Source organism: Vulpes lagopus, chromosome 2, assembly GCF_018345385.1.
Source record: "Vulpes lagopus strain Blue_001 chromosome 2, ASM1834538v1, whole genome shotgun sequence".
NCBI classification, from domain to species: Eukaryota; Metazoa; Chordata; class Mammalia; order Carnivora; family Canidae; genus Vulpes; species Vulpes lagopus.
In genome coordinates, this window is record NC_054825.1 from 268,004 (window position 1) to 283,475 (window position 15,472).

Sequence of the window (15,472 nt, forward strand, 5' to 3'; positions counted from 1 at the left end):
GCCTCAGTTGTCCCCTGTCACTGACCCTTTTACAAACTTGGTTATAATTTTCAAATATTTTACATGTAGCCTACATTATCCAATATCCCCCCCTTTTTTTTCAAGTGCTCTAGGTCTTTTTTTTAAGATTTTATTTATTTTTTTAATTTTTATTTATTTATGAGAGTCACACAGAGAGAGAGGCAGAGACATAGGCAGAGGGAGAAGCAGGCTCCATGCACCAGGAGCCCGACGTGGGATTCGATCCCGGGTCTCCAGGATCGCACCCTGGGCCAAAGGCAGGCGCTAAACCGCTGCGCCACCCAGGGATCCCTTATTTATTTATTCATAGAGACACAGAGAGAGAGGGGGGGGGGCAGAGGCACAGGCAGAGGGAGAAGCAGGCTCCATGCAGGGAGTCAGTCGTAGGACTCCATCCAGGGTCCCCAGGATCAAACCCTGGGCTGCAGGTGGCGCTAAACTGCTGCGCCACTGGGGCTGGCCCTCAAGTGCTCTGGGTCTTAAAGGAAGTCTTTGCCGATGCTGACAGCAGTCCTGCTCCCTAGACTGCTCCCTCCTGAGCCCCCTGCACAGACATAAAGGAGGTCAGGTTTCAGCTTGAACACAGGGCAGGATCACGTCCTGGAATTTGGGAAACGAGCTCCCCGAGTTTCAATCACTCCTGGTTCTCAACACAGAAACGACTCTGCCGTGATGGTCTGACACCTGCCAGTTGTCAGCACTGAACATCGCAGGGACCAGGAGGTGAGCACTCCGGGGGGAGGACAACGCAGCCCCCCCACCACCACTGAGAGGCAGCGGCCACCCTGCTCACCTTTGTCACCCAGATTCGGCTCTAGGCTCGATGCAAGCAGGACAGATGACTGCCCCTGAGGGAAGCGGCAATCTCTCACAGCCCTGGGACCACGAACACAGGTGTCCACGCAAAACCACTTGAGTGACACAAAGCAGTGGACACACATCCAGAACGCTGGGGCAGGGGCCATCTGCCCCCTTGGAGGGGAGGAAGAGAAGGGCCCACAGGGAGCGTGCTGGGGCCCAGGGCATGTCCAGCACCATCTGGGACTGCAGAAGAGCCCATACGGGCCTGGCCCCAAGACCCCTCTTCCCCACACGCGTACACTCACCCTGGAGCCAGCGCCCCTGCCAGTCCCCTGGAGCAGGTCACAGGCTGGAGCCCAAGGTCTGAGGAGGGGCAGGAGACGCTGACAGCCCCACCCCCTGCAGCACAGGGTCCCAGCCTCTGCTGCTCCTGGACCTTCCTCCAGAGACTGGGCAGTTATTGACCTTGACTTACATTAACCTCTAGGCATTTTGTCCTTTCTTCAACTGGGAAACAGCGGCACTTTGGTCCATTCGCTGCGACACTTTGAGGATGCAGCAAGGGAAGATGGGGTCAGCTGAGCAGGGCACCCAACGCACTGGTCAGCACCCATGGCATCCAACACACCCAACACTGCCCACTCACCCTGACACAGAGCTATCCCACCCCCTCTGCACTCTGGAGGCCGCATTTTTTATTCGCATCCTCTAGAAAACCTCTTGCCCCAGGTCAGGACAGAGTGCCCCTGTGTGCTCATGTCTCCACTCTCTGGCCCTCACCCAGCCCACACAGCCAGGCCTGAGCACCACCAGTGAGAGCTCAGGAGCGCCTGAAGATGCCCAGGACGAGGGGCAACCACAGCACCCACAGCACCCACAGCCCAGGGGAGGGGACACCAGCCCTGCGGTGACTCAGGCAGGTTTAAGGACGAGGAGACACGGAGGCTTTAACACACTTTATATGCATGCCCTCAGCAGCAGCAGTGGCATCCTGGGTCTCATTTCTCCAAGAAGACCTTGCACTCGGGTCAAGCTCGGCCCTGGCCAGACTCAGTGATAGGCGTGAGAAATGAGAGCTGCTCCCAGTCACCACAAAAGGCAGGCTGTCATGGACATCCCCGAATCTCAAGCCCGGCCAGATGCTGTCAGAGGAAAGGACGGTGTCAGCCTCCCCCTGGCACAGGAGGGGCGGAGCAGGGCTCAGAGCTGGGGCCCGGGCTGCTGGGCCTGGGGATCCTGCAGAGCAATGAGCCGGTCGGCCTCCCTCCAGCCAGACAGCAGAGCCCCGTGTGTGGTGGAGTAAAACGTCCGATGCGTGGCTTCCCCTGCAAACAGTATCTGGAGCTGCAAGGAGAAGCCGGGGTTAGCACAGGGTGCCAGGAATCAGGCCGCAGCCACAAGCCTCTCATTGGCTACAGAGTTGACGGCAAGTGTGTGGCTTCATTGCTCACTAGTCCCACGGAGCCCTGAGATGGTCAGGAATCAGAAGCGGGCACAGGGACAGCAGGCACTCCTGCAATCAAATGTGACTGCAAAACGGGGTGCAACATTGAGAACTTCACCCAAAACACAGAGGGAAAAAAAACCAAAGACGCAGGAATTAGGAGGAAAGGAAGTAAGAAAATTTGAGGACCAGTCCACCACCCAAACAACAAAAATCCCAGAAAAGCGGGAGGAAGACGAGGGCGGGAGAAGGAGAAAAGAGAACTGCAGAGGCGCTCCCAGCTGGCTGAGCACTCGCTCCCAGGACAGAAGCGTGGGTGCGGCAGGAGGCGAGGGGCTCGGCAGGAGGCGAGGGGCTCGGTGCAGTGAGCCTCGAGCCCCAGGAGCACTGGGGGACGGTGGGTCCCTAACATCTTCCATGTGGAGGAAAGTGCCTCTCAAGCTGGGATTTACACCCCGTGTGCGGCTCTCGGGCTACAAGCTCTTGGGGAGACGCCTCCCATAGAAAGGCAGGGTCTGTGTCCTGCCCCGTTGAATCTGGGCAGCCGTGACCACTAGGCCAGGGGAGTGTGGCCCCGGGAAGCGAGCTGCGTCCTGCTCCACTGGAACATCTGTGCCAGGCCGTGGGCTGCCACGTGGGCAGCACAGGGGCCCTGAGGAAGCCTGAGCCCTGCAGAGGCCACGGGCCGCACTGAAGTCAGGGTCCCAGCCCAGGGCCACTGTGCAGGAGAAGCAGACCCAGAGGACCCCCAGCCCAGCCCTGAGTGACCCTGGCTGAGACCCCAGACAACACGGGTGAAGGAAGACACAGGGTCCCCAGAGCTGCCTACAGGATCTGTCGGCGTTATAAAGTGGTGGCTTCCACCACGGGCCTTTAGGGGCTTGTTACATAGACAGGCCCGGATGCCTGGAGTAGAAGGGGAGACAAAGAACATGTTCACACATGCACATTTTCTCTAAAAATCTTCCCCCCCCCCCCCCCGCTCCGAGTACCCTCTCTTCAGGGAGCTTCTGGAATAAGTGCTCCAATGAAGTAAGTGCACGGGGAAGGGGGGTACAGGGCGCCGGACAAGCTAGGCTGAAGCTGACACTGAAGAGTCCAGGCAAACGAGGCTGAAACCGAGCCCCGTGCACTCTCTCACTCATGCACTCACACTCAGGCTCCCTTGCACAGGCCCCACCTCCACAGCCCGCTCACGGACCTGTAAGCTCTCACATAGATGCACACTCACACCTGCAAACAGGCAGGAGGAGGAAGCACAGCGTCCTCACAGGACAGGAGTGCACAGGGCCTGGGGCAGGGCACATGGGAGCGCAGCGCTAAGTGCTGGGGGGGTGGGGGGGGGCTGCAAGAGGCTAACGCCTTCTCTGCCGCCTTCTCTGCCGCAGGCAGTCACCCTGTGATGCCGAAAACCGACAATCCAAGGAGCAGCATTATCGAACGAGCACACCGGAAAGAAACGGTGATGACTTTGCTGTATTCGCACATGTCAGAGGGCGTCCCTTATCTGCGGGGACCCTTATCAGGTGGGCTGCAGGCCACGGCCAGCACCAGGCGGCCCTGGAGCCACAGGCGGGGACCCACATGGCCAGCCTGCTGGTGCACACGTGCAAGCTTTCCACAGCCGAGTGTTTTGTGAAAAGTGGCAGCCCCAGCATGTCGGAGATGCCGGAGATACGGGAACAGTCTGGGCGGGGGATGCTGGGCACCCCAGCCTGCTGGGTTTGGTTACTTTGTTACCAGCTCTTTGGTTACTTTGTTACCAGCATCCTCCCATGCTTAGGCTACATGCATGTAAAACCCTGATAAAATAATATGTTTCAAGATTCCTAATTTCAGGGCAGCCCCGGGGGCTCAGCAGTTTAGCAACGCCTTCAGCTCAGGTGGTGATCCTGGGGTCCTGGGATCGAGTCCTGCACTGGGCTCCCTGCAGGGAGCCTGCTTCCCCTCTGCCTATGTCTCTGCCTCTCTGTGTGTCTCTCATGAATAAATAAATAAAATATTTTTTTAAAAAAAAGATTCCTAATTTTGAACAGCACAGGGACCCAGCCCCAGGGGTCCCGGCCCCCCCTCGCCCGCCTCACCTGCGCCTCCGCGCCGTCCTCGGGCAGGGGCCGTGCCAGCCGGTCGATGTCCTCCCCGGTGCTGCCCACGGCCACGTAGCTGTAGGAGCCCCTGGTGTACGGGGCGCTGTGCCAGCGGGAGCGCAGCACGCTCCTGGGCGCGGGGAGCCTGGCGTTTCCTGCGCCCAGAGACGCGTGTCAGCGCCGCACTGCCGCCTGCCTGGCCCCAGGGCCGCTTCCCTTCAGGACTCAGCAGCTTAAAACGAAGGAAACCACCCGGGAAGAAGACCCAGCCCCGAGCGTATCACCAGAGGCTCTCCGTGTCTGACGGCTGCGCCTAGCTCAGGACTCCCAGCAACAGAAAAAAGAAGTGGAAAGAGTTCACAAAGATGTTTCAGTCCCTTAGAGAGGAGACCTCCGAGGGACCGCTAAGCTCAGGAAGGCCTGTCCCTGGAGGGCCAGAGCACCAAGCTCAGCTCCAGGCAGCTCTCGAAGCTGGGTATCCGTCCAGAGATCAGCCCGCGAGGGCCCTGGCGGCAGCCCGGCCACCCGTGATCAGTACCTGTCACCCTGCGGAGGACTTGGGTCAGAGACAGAAGCACCTCCTCGTCGGTCAGAGTCTCCATGAACTCAGACTCCAGCCCGGCGATGAACCCGCAGAGGACGTGGACAGACCTGTGTGGGGAGACAGCCCTGAGACGGCCTGCGGCCGGGCCCTGGATGGGCACCCACAGCGCCTGGGGCAGCTCTGCAAGTGTGGCCGCAGGTCCCCGGGGTTCCAGCACCGAGCTGCTGTTTGCTGCTTCTACTCCGTCCACACACACACACACACACACACACACACACGCCGATGTGCAAGGCCACGGCATGTGAACGGGCCCCTTCGCAGACGCGGGGCCGCCGTGCAACCCGGACTAGCAGGCCCGGAGCTCTTCCCACCGCACACACGGTGGAAACGCCAGATGCACCTGAGAACGTCCTCCACGAAGCAGCGGAAGTGATGAACCGTATCAAACCTCGGCTCTCGAGCGCACGTCTCTAATACCCCGGGTGACCAAACAAGATGCGGGCGGGCGGCCCTTGGGCAGCACCCGACGCGGGGCAGCTGTCAGGACGGCCCTGCGCCGAGGGCTGAGCCGCCTGCTGAGTCGCTGCTCCGTCTTTACCGGAAAGAACGTGGCTAGTGTTCCAGCTCGGGTGTCTGGCCGACGTTTTCTTGACGCCGAGCAGCGTGTCTGTCACGAGGAAAACAACTGCAAGTGTTTCCTGCCAACGATGAACCTGAAGCGCTCACACGAACATCACATTTTAGAAAACTTCTATCTGCCGCCAGCCACTCGATAGGTTCCAACACCAAGAGACGTTTCTGAGACCCACGGTGACGTTAATAAATCCCATCGTTTGATATCGTACAGTGAAACGTCGCAACATTCGGAAGACGGGGCGCTTGGCTGAGATCCCCGCGCGGCGCAGGGCAGGCGGTGGGTCCTAGCGTCCCGCACGCGCCCGGCGGAGGGTTCAGACCCCGCACGGCGCCCAGGGAGCCCCCCCCCCCGCCGCCTGAGCTGTGGTGCCCATACCCACAGTCGTCTGGGGCTCTTGGCACGGCTCCCCTTCCCAACTACGTGTCTGAGCGGAGACTGTCGTCGACTTCACGTGGAACGAAGCTCGGCACCACCGCGTGCCAGCAGCGGGACTACGGAGCCTCTGCTATTGAGCCAGGCCGTAAAGACAGCAGAAGAAAAGCGCAGCATCGCCACTCTCTTCACTAAAGTTTGTTTTAGAGATACAGTTATTTGGGGGCGGCTGGGGGGCTCCCTCCGTGCCGCAGGCACACTCCGGGCCGAGACCCCGACCGGCTGCCCGCGGGAGGCTCCTGGTGCCCCACGGCGGCTGCAGCCCCGGGCCCCCTCGGCGCTCCGGGGCCCTCCACGTCCCACCCGGAAATCCTCCACAAATGTCTCCTGGGGATCGATGCGCTGCTGGACCCTCAGCCGAGCCCCCGCCCACGAGCCAGCATCCCGGGGCCCACAGCTGAAGCCTCCGCAGACAAACCCAAGGAGCGTACATACTCAGAGGAAGGCAGGACCCAAAAGCCAATGAGCTTCTTGAACCAGACGTCCTGCAGCTGAGAGGCGACGTCCTCCAGGGGCGACATGTCCTCCCACACCACCTGGATGTGCTGGCAGCCTGGCTCCCAGAAGGGCTCCTCGAACTCCAGGAAGATTTTATTGTTCGTCCCAAAGCCCAGTTTCCTGATCGCGTCGGCCTTCTCGGTGGGCAGTGGTGGCTCAAAGAAGGTGTCCACGTGTTCCTTAAGAAAACCTGGAATTCACAGGTGCACTCACCTTACACCCCACAAATCTCTCAAGCTGGAATCGCCGGCCACAGGAACCCGCCCGGAGGCCCGTCAGAGGGGTCAGGCAGGGAGGCTGCCCGAAACCACGTCCGCAGAGACCCACGCCAGCCCCAGCTCTCGACTGGGCTCCCAGGAATCGGGCTGGCCCCGGCCCTTGGGACCAGCCTCGGGAGCAACACACCGTGGAGGGACACGGAAGGCCCCATGGCCACCAGGTCAGCCAGGGACCATCGGCACAGCCCCCCACCCCACCCCCAATGACCCTGTAGGACAATTTCTCACTTCTAAACCCATCTGCCTCTCAATGTCTGCAAACCGTGCTGCTCTGGATTAGTTGGGAGCAGCATCACAACCTACGGGCTTTTTCCAGAAGCTACGTGAAAAATAATCTGCGTGGCAGAAACAGTTCTGGGCCAGAGTGAAGCCAGGAGATGGAATATTTACGGCACAAGCCACTGTCCTTAGGACACAGACAGTGTGCAAGTCAGTGAGTAAAGGACAAACAGCCCAACAGGGAACAGACCCGCAGAGGCCACAGAGACCCACAGAGGGGTCTCCGTGCCCTCCACAGGCCCGTCAGAGACCCTCAACCGGGCAGCTCCTGCTACTGCAATTTGTGCCTCAGATATATTCATGCGAGTGCATTTAAATGCACATGGAGGGCAACCCGGGTGGCCCAGCGGCTTAGCTCCGCTTGCAGCCCAGGGCGTGATCCTGAAGACCCAGGATCGAGTCCCACGTTGGGCTCCCTGCGTGGAGCCTGCTTCTCCCTCTGCCTGAGTGTCTGCCTCTGTGTGTGTGTGTGTGTGTGTCTCATGAATACATAAAATCTTAAAAAAAAATACACATGGAAATGCTGCATAAAACAGGAAAGAGTGAAAACCTCAATTTCTATCAACTTTAAGTAATATTAAGCAATGACTCCTACATGGAAGAAAACGCTGTGTGCCTATAAGGAATAAATGTGACAGGTGTCCTGGCTCCTTGTGAACAAAACCAACAGGCGGCAATGCACCTGCGGATCACAGCAGGGCCTCAGCAGGCACGCACTCCAGCTGCGAATGACACCGACATGGGTGCCAAGAAAAAAAAAAAAAAGACTGACAGATTTCTATGTGCTCGTCTGGAAGGACTGACAAAAGTCTTATTCACTAAAAAAAAAAAAAAGGGAGCGGCAAACAGAGCAGCAGAGGACTGTGTTAACACGTCCGGTGGGATTCCGCGTGTGGGAGAAAGGACGTGGGTGCTGAGCAAGCTCGCCCCCAGCCAGCGCGTCCTGAAGGGACCCCAGAACTCAGGCTGCGGCCACCAGGGGTGGGCAGACCCTCGCTCTGCACCTCACATCGGCTCTGGCCCCTGCTGGCTTTGTGACCTTGCACGATTAAGTGACTTATTTCCGTTTGCATCTGTCAAACAGGGTGGGACATACACGTCCCCAGTTGCCTGAGGGTAAATGAGATGGCACAGCACAGCGTGGCTCTCAACCCCCCATCCACCTTTTGTCAAATTGTCAAAAAGCCTCTCTCTGGGATCCCTGGGTGGCGCAGCGGTTTGGCGCCTGCCTTTGGCCCAGGGCGCGATCCTGGAGACCCGGGATTGAATCCCACATCAGGCTCCCGGCGCATGGAGCCTGCTTCTCCCTCTGCCTGTGTCTCTGCCTCTCTCTTTCTCTCTGTATGACTATCATAAATAAATAAAATTAAAAAAAAAAAAAAAGCCTCTCTCTCCGGCGTCAGATCTCAGATTAAACAGAAGCACCCGCGTGCCCCTTCCTCAGCTACAGCAGGGCTGAACCTGAGACCTGGCTCTCACAGCCTGCTCCGTCTCCCAGAAAGCACAGCTTGGTGAGCTCCTGCGGGCAGTCCCAGCCTTTCCAGAAATGACCTCGGGAGGAGTAAGACACGCACGTTCTCTTACTGGGAAACTCACCTCCCAAGCAGCAACCGCTACAAACCGCAGCAGAGCAATCGTGTGTCACTAGATGAAAACGGGAGCCAGGCCCCGAACCAACACTGCGAAGCCTGCCGGGCTGGGGCAGAGCCGGAGGCCGGGACCCCCGGGGGGCGGTGGCCTCGGGGGAAACCCACGGGGAAACCCGTGGGGAGGACGCGCTTTACCTAAGGGCACGGTGACGATGACATGATGCACAGGGAAGCAGACTCCATCCTCACACTCCACCAACACCGGAAACGTCTCCCCAGGAGACGCGGCCTCCTGGAAGGACCCGTTCCAGTGAATGGTCTTCACAGGCTTGTTAAAAATGATCATATCCTCTGGCAAGGAGGCCATTATGTGGTTTGTGAGGCCCTGATAACCCCTAGGAGAGACGGGAGGGGGGGGACGGTGCTGTCGGAGGGGGCTGCCGAGGACCGCACGGGCCCCCCAGGGGTCTCCAGGCCACCTCGAACACCGGTACCGGGGCCCTGGCTAAAGAGGCTCATGGGAGCACGAGCCGACGGAGCTGTGAGAGAACGAGCCCCCCTCTCCCCCGCCTGGAATCCTACTTCTGATCACAAATGATCAAGGAGCCTTGGGGTGATGCTGGGGAGCCCAGCGGGACCACCCTGCCTGGGTGCATGGGTGGGGGGGGTCCCAGGATACAGGAGGGGCCCGAGTGCATGGATGGGGAGTCCCAGGGTACAGGAGGGGCCTGAGTGCATGGATGAGGGGGCCCGGGGTACAGAAGGGGCCTGGGTGCTTGGGGGGCCCAGGGTACAGAAGGGGCCTGGGTGCATGGGGGGTCCCAGGATATAGGAGGGACCCGGGTGCATGGGGGTTCTAGGCTACAGGAGGGGCCCGGGTGCATGGGGGGGCCCCAGGGTATAGGAGGGGCCTGGGTGCATGGGAGGCCCAGGCTACAGGACGGGCCCGGGTGCATGGGGGGTTCCCAGGGTACAGGAGGGGCCTGGGTGCATGGGGGGTCCCAGGGTACAGGAGGGGCCCGGGTGCATGGGGGTCCCGGGGTACAGGAGGGGCCTGGGTGCATGGGGGGGGTCCCAGGGTACAGGAGGGGCCTGGGTGCATGGGGGTCCCGGGGTACAGGAGGGGCCTGGGTGCATGGGGGGGGTCCCAGGGTATAGGAGGGGCCCGGGTGCATGGGGGTGTCCCAGGGTACAGGAGGGGCCCGGTGCATGGGGGGCGAGCACCTACCCAGGAAATGTGCAGTCCAGCCCCGGCAGCACGGTGTACTCCCCGAAGGGCGCCAGGGCCACGAGGTCCATGCTGTGGGTTCCGCTCACGCAGCACTCCACGTTGAGGAAGTTGTGCATCAGGGCGAGCCGCAGCCTCCTGGCGTCCTCGCGGTCCGTCCAGCCGGCCGCCAGCGCCCTGAGCGCGCCCCTCACGTACTCCCCGACGCTGGGCGCGGGCGCGGCGGCCCCACGCACGAACTCGCGGGCCTGGTCTATGAGGCTGTGGAACAGACTGGCCGTCTCCGCCACCAGCTCGCGGCTCACGCTGACCCCGGAGCTGGCGTAGGTCACCGAGGGCAGGCCCACGTGCCCCCCCGTCTCCATCCGCTGGTTCTCCTCCGACAAGTCCTTCTCCCGCAGCAGCCGGTGCTCGGCCGCCAGCTCAAAGACGGGGTTGCCGCGGGAGGGCCCGTGGATCCAGTGCGCGCCCAGCTCCAGCACGCCACCTGCGGGGCAGCAGACGGCCGGGCCTGCGCCGAGCGCTCCTCCGGGCCGCCTTCCCCAGCCCCAGGCCTCGTTCGAGGAGCCCCTTAGCCCTTGAGGGGGCTGGCCCGCCCCCGCCCTCGGAGGGCCCCCGCGGAGGGGCAGGGGCAGCAGGGGTGCTCGAGGGGGCGGCCGCGGGGCCCGGCTCGGCGGGGATTGGGGACCGCGGCCTTGACCCGAGGCGCGGGGTGGGGCGCACGGGCCCTCGGGGGGCTCGGGGTCGCTGAACCCGGGCGCAGGCGGGCAGCGCCCGTGGGGCTCCGGGGCTGGGCTCTGGGAGGGGCTGCGGGAGGCGGTTACCGAAGCCGCGCTCCGAGCGGATGCGGCCGCCGGCGCGGGCCGTGGCCTCCAGGACCCGCAGCTGCGAGAAGGCCCGGTGCGCGCGGAGCCTCTGCGCGGCGCCCAGCCCCGCGATGCCGCCGCCCACCACCAGCACCCGCCGCCCGCGGCCCGGCCGCTCCGCCTGGCCTCCGCTCCACTCCATCGCGCCCATCCACTCCGTGCGTCCGGCCGCGGCGAGGTGCGGAGAGCCCCGAGGGGACCGGGGCGGGGCGGGAGGCGGGGCGATGTGGAGGGGCGGGGAGGGACGGGGCGCGGGGCCGCCGGCAGCCGGAGGGGGGCGCGGGGAGGGACTGGAGGTGGGCGGCAGTGGGGGCGGGCTGGGGGCGGGGCGATGGGGAGGGGAGGAGAGGGGAAAGGAGGGGGGGCGGGGAGGGGAAAGGAGGGGGGGCGGGGAGGGGAAGGGAGGCGGGGGCGGGGAGGGACGGGGTGGGGACGGGGTGGGCACGGGGCCGCCAGCAGCCGGCCGGGCGCGCGGGGAGGAACTAGAGGGGGATGGGAGTGGGTCGCGGCTGGATACGGGAGGGACGGATGGGGACACAGGAAGGCCAGGGGCAGGGAAGGGGCGGGGAGGGGCGGGGGGGGGCACGGAGCGGCCAGCAACCGGATGGGGGCCCTGCCAGGCCAGGCCAGGCAGGTACTGTTTGCTTGCTCCTGAGGAGGAACAGGCCAGAGGGGTGTTTGGAAATACCAGGTCCGTAAGCGGGACTCATCTAATGAGAGCTTGACACTGGGGAGTTCGGGGGTCGGGGGGGCTGTTAACCGGGCAACCTCCCCCCCCCCAGATCCCCTGAGTCCTCCTGCTGGGCTGCCCAGGCTCCCCAGTAAGAGTCTTCCAGTGTCCTTCCTGCAGCGTACAGGTCTACTTGCCAGTATTTTTGAAACCGAAGAGTGGATAGGATGGGGGGGTGGTCAGCATTCTGGGTACCAGGAGGGACAGGAGGGGGATGGGAGGGGGGCAGGGCTGCATAGGGGACGGGAGGGGTGGATGCGGGCAAGGGAAGCCCAGGGGCAGGGGAGGGGAGGGAGGGGGCGGGGCGATAGGGTGGGGCTGGTGGGACCACCGGCTGCAGGAGTGGGGCTGGGGCGCGAGGCGGCAGGTGCCGGGCAGTAGGAGGACTGAGGAGCGCCAGGCCAGGCCAGGCCCGGGTGGCGGCCGTGCCACGTGACCTCTTGTCCTGGAGTTGCGGCCCCCGTGAGTGGCGCAGGGGTGCGGGCTGCAGGACAGGGTAAAGGCGAGCGCGCTTGGCGGGGGGTGTCCCGGCTGTGGGCCTGCGCGCAGGAAGAGGCCCGAGCCACAGCCCCACTGCTGGGCAGTCCGGGCAGCTGTCCCCGCGGACAGAGGCCATGAAGCAGGCGTGGAAAGGCGCCCAGAAGGTGGAGGGCGGGCCTCGCTCCTGCCTCAGGAGAGCAGCACCTTGGGGCCTCGTGGGGCCTCCGGCGGATTCCGAGGGTGGCGGCGTCCCAGGGTGGCACGGGGAGAGCCTGGCCCGTCCAAAGTGGGGCTGAGGGACACCTCTCGGCGGGGACGCCCTCCTCCGTGTACACACGTGTAATCCACATAAAGTACAAAATTCAAGAGAAGAGGGGAGGGGAGAACTTTCTCACACATGCCCCGCCCCTGGTCCAGGAGTGTTTAGTGCATATCCTGATTCGGGAAGGTCTGGTCTCTACTGTCTTGCAGGGATTACAGAGCTTCTGCCAAAGGCTTTCCTGGGACATCACCCAGGGCGTGTCATTCCTTGCCGGCCACATCCAGATCCGGCCACTCTCGCCCAGCGGGAGGCTTCCCTGGACTTTCCGTGGGTGGGACAGGAGGCCTGCAGGCCTCAGGACCACCCCTAAGTCAGCCGCAGCCTGGGCAGGTGGTCCTTCCGTCTGGGCCCCCCCCCCTCCGTCGCCCAGAGGACTCCCTCCTTCCCCCGGGGGCTGGGCCTCCTCCCCCAGCTCTTGTCTTTTCTTGGTTCCTCCCGTTTGGGTGAAGCCCGGCAGACATGCCGGGAGGTCATTTATTTAATGATATTGGAAACCGGAAAATGTCTTGGTTTCGCCCTCACACTTGATTTGTAGTTTGCCTAAGCATAGAACTCTAGGTTAGGGACGCCCGGGGTGGCTCAGCGGTTGAGCACCTGCCTTCTCCTGGAGACCCGGGATCGAGTTCTGCGTCGTGCTCCCGGCGTGGAGCCTGCTTCTCCCTCTGCCTGTGTCTCTGCCTCTCTCTGTCACTCATGAATGAACAAGTCTTAAAAAAAAATTTTTTTTAAAGAACTCTAGGTTAGAGACCTTCGGACTGTGCAGGCCTGTCTCCGGCCCGGGAGTGCCCGTAAGAAATTCACAGGCATTTGAATGTGTGATCCTTTACCACAGTGGAGGCTGCTCCTCCCTGCAAATATTTAGGATCCTCTGTGGAAATTTCACAGTGTGCTGCGTCCTTGTGGTGGACGTTCTCTCGTTATTTTGGGAACTCAAAGTGCCCTCAGTCTGGAAACTCCTGTGCTTCAGACCTGGGAACTTCCTTCATAGGTTATTTCACTAATCATTTCTTTCCACCAATGACTTGTCCCCCCCTTCGCTGTTGCCTCTGTCTAAAATTCCTGTTTTAAGATGTCAGAGGTTGGGCGTTGGGGGGGGGGGTGCGCTCAGTGGTTTAGCGCCGCCTTCGGCCCGGGCGTGATCCTGGAGACCTGGGATTGGGTCCCACATCGGGCTCCCTGCATGGAGCCCGCTTCTCCCTCTGCCTGTGTCTCTGCCTCTCTCTCTCTCTCCCTGTGTCTCATGAATAAATAGATAAAATCTTAAAAAAAAAAAAAAAAAAAAAAAGATGGCCGAGGTTTGAGACTGAAGCTTGTGTGTTCAACTTTTTGTCCCCTGTTTCCTTCCTGGCCTTTCGCTCTGCCTTCTGGATGATTTCTCCCCGGGAGGCTTGTGGGGCTGCCACTGTGCTGAATTTCCAAGAGCTTCTCTGAAACGTTCTGTTCCTGCTTCAAGGGAGCAATGTCTGAGGATGTGCGTGAGAAACGCGGAAGTGTTCTCCTGCTTGGGGGGTTTGCCCCAGATGCTCTCTTCTCTGTTTCTTCTGTTTCCATCTTCCAGGAACTTTTCGTGCTGGCAGGTACTGTTTGTTTGCTCGTGAGGAGGAACAGGCCAGAGGGGTGTTTGGAAATACCAGGTCCGTAAGCGGGACTCATCTAATGAGAGCTTGACACTGGGGAGTTCGGGGGTCGGGGGGGCTGTTAACTGGGCAACCTCCCCCCCCCCAGATCCCCTGAGTCCTCCTGCTGGGCTGCCCAGGCTCCCCAGTAAGAGTCCTCCAGTGTCGGGATCCCTGGGTGGCGCAGCGGTTTGGCGCCTGCCTTTGGCCTGGGGCGCGATCCTGGAGACCCGGGATCGAATCCCACGTCGGGCTCCCGGTGCATGGAGCCTGCTTCTCCCTCTGCCTATGTCTCTGCTTCTCTCTCTCTCACTGTGTGCCTATCATAAATAAATAAAATTAAAAAAAAATTTTTTTTAAAGAGTCCTCCAGTGTCCTTCCTGCAGCGTACAGGTCTACTTGCCAGTATTTTTGAAACCGAAGAGTGGATAGGATTGGGGGGTGGTCAGCATTCTGGGTACCAGAGACTCACCCCCAACTGTCTCTCCTTCTGGAATCCCTCTGTGCAAAAACAGGCGTCCAGGCCGCTGCCAGGATGGCCCCAGGGCCACTGCCTGGATTCTAACAGCTTCTCTCTCTCTCTCTCTTTTTTGTTTTAAAGATTTATTTATTTATCCATGAGAGACACAGAGAGAGAGAGGCAGAGACACAGGCAGAGGGAGAAGCAGGCTCCAGGCAGGGATCCCAATGTGGGACTCGATCCCAGGACCCCGGGGTCACGCCCTGAGCCAGAGGTAGACAACCGCTGAGCCACCCAGGGGCCCCAGTCTAACAGCTTCTTAAACATGAGAAGACCTATTCAGATAATTGGAGGTGCTGAGGGCTCATCCCAGAATAAGAGACAAATCCCAGCCGCCGCGGAACTCAGAAAGTGGACATAGGAACAAATGTACGTATGTGACTCAATGAAACGTAGGTACGAAGGACGCAGGCACTTTACAAGAATGCTGCTGGGAGAGTCGCTGCCATAGGCGGGAAGCAGAGCGCCCAGACCACAGGGTGACCCCTCCTGTCACCCAGCAGTTTCCGTCACACAGGCAACCAAGCAGGTCAAGGCGCCCATGAGCGACTGCAGGAGCGGCCTGCTGCCCTGGGGACCGCATCGGTGGAGAGCAGCTTTTGTGCGGCCGCTTGCTGGGTGGACGCCCCTGGGCCGCCCCTGTTCTCCTTCCTCTGTACCCCATCCCTGCTCCTGGACAGGGTCGCTGACAGCTGGTACACCACCCCCCACACCCCGGCGCGCATCCCAGCTGCACAGACGACAGTACTCTAGGAAGATGCACCCTGGGTCAGAAGGCACACCCAACTGCTGCAAGGCTGCGGGGGGGGGGGGGGGGGAGGCCAACGGGGTGACACAAAGCCCAGGAGGAAACCAGAGGTCCTGGGGACCAGAAGCAGGCTGCAGCACTGGGCCCAGGACCAGTTCACAGAGCTGACCACCTGGCCCCTGGTCTTATCACTCAGCCTGACATCCCAGGCGATCTGATGAGTCCAATGTGTTTGGGGTGCAGTCACCCTGACCCTAGTGTCACCTGTTTGCTGAGAGGAACAGCTCTCTCTTTGGGGGAAACTCAACCCTCCCCCACTGTGGCACTTGAAGCAACACTGCTGGTTTGGGGG

At 61.3% G+C, this 15,472-nt stretch overlaps 1 protein-coding gene across 3 annotated transcripts; it reads right to left on the reverse strand.

The window, feature by feature from the left end:
• Positions 1–362: 362 nt before the first annotated feature.
• On the reverse strand, positions 363–10,901 carry PAOX (polyamine oxidase). Of its 3 annotated transcripts, XM_041745242.1 has the most exons (7): positions 10,663–10,901; positions 9,839–10,325; positions 8,806–9,005; positions 6,402–6,654; positions 4,892–5,004; positions 4,351–4,508; positions 1,764–2,166 (listed from the first exon to the last, which is right to left on the reverse strand). In XM_041745242.1, exons 1-7 carry the CDS (start codon positions 10,853–10,855, stop codon positions 2,023–2,025), a joined length of 1,548 nt encoding a protein of 515 aa, XP_041601176.1. In that variant the 5' UTR covers positions 10,856–10,901; the 3' UTR covers positions 1,764–2,022. The 3 variants fall into 3 exon arrangements, 2 of the variants coding, with proteins under 2 accessions (XP_041601178.1, XP_041601176.1); XM_041745244.1 differs by lacking the exon at positions 4,351–4,508 and having other exon boundaries at positions 363–2,166; XR_005986222.1 differs by lacking the exon at positions 1,764–2,166 and having other exon boundaries at positions 4,473–4,508; positions 4,892–5,564; positions 5,910–6,654.
• Between the last annotated feature and the right edge of the window lie 4,571 nt (positions 10,902–15,472).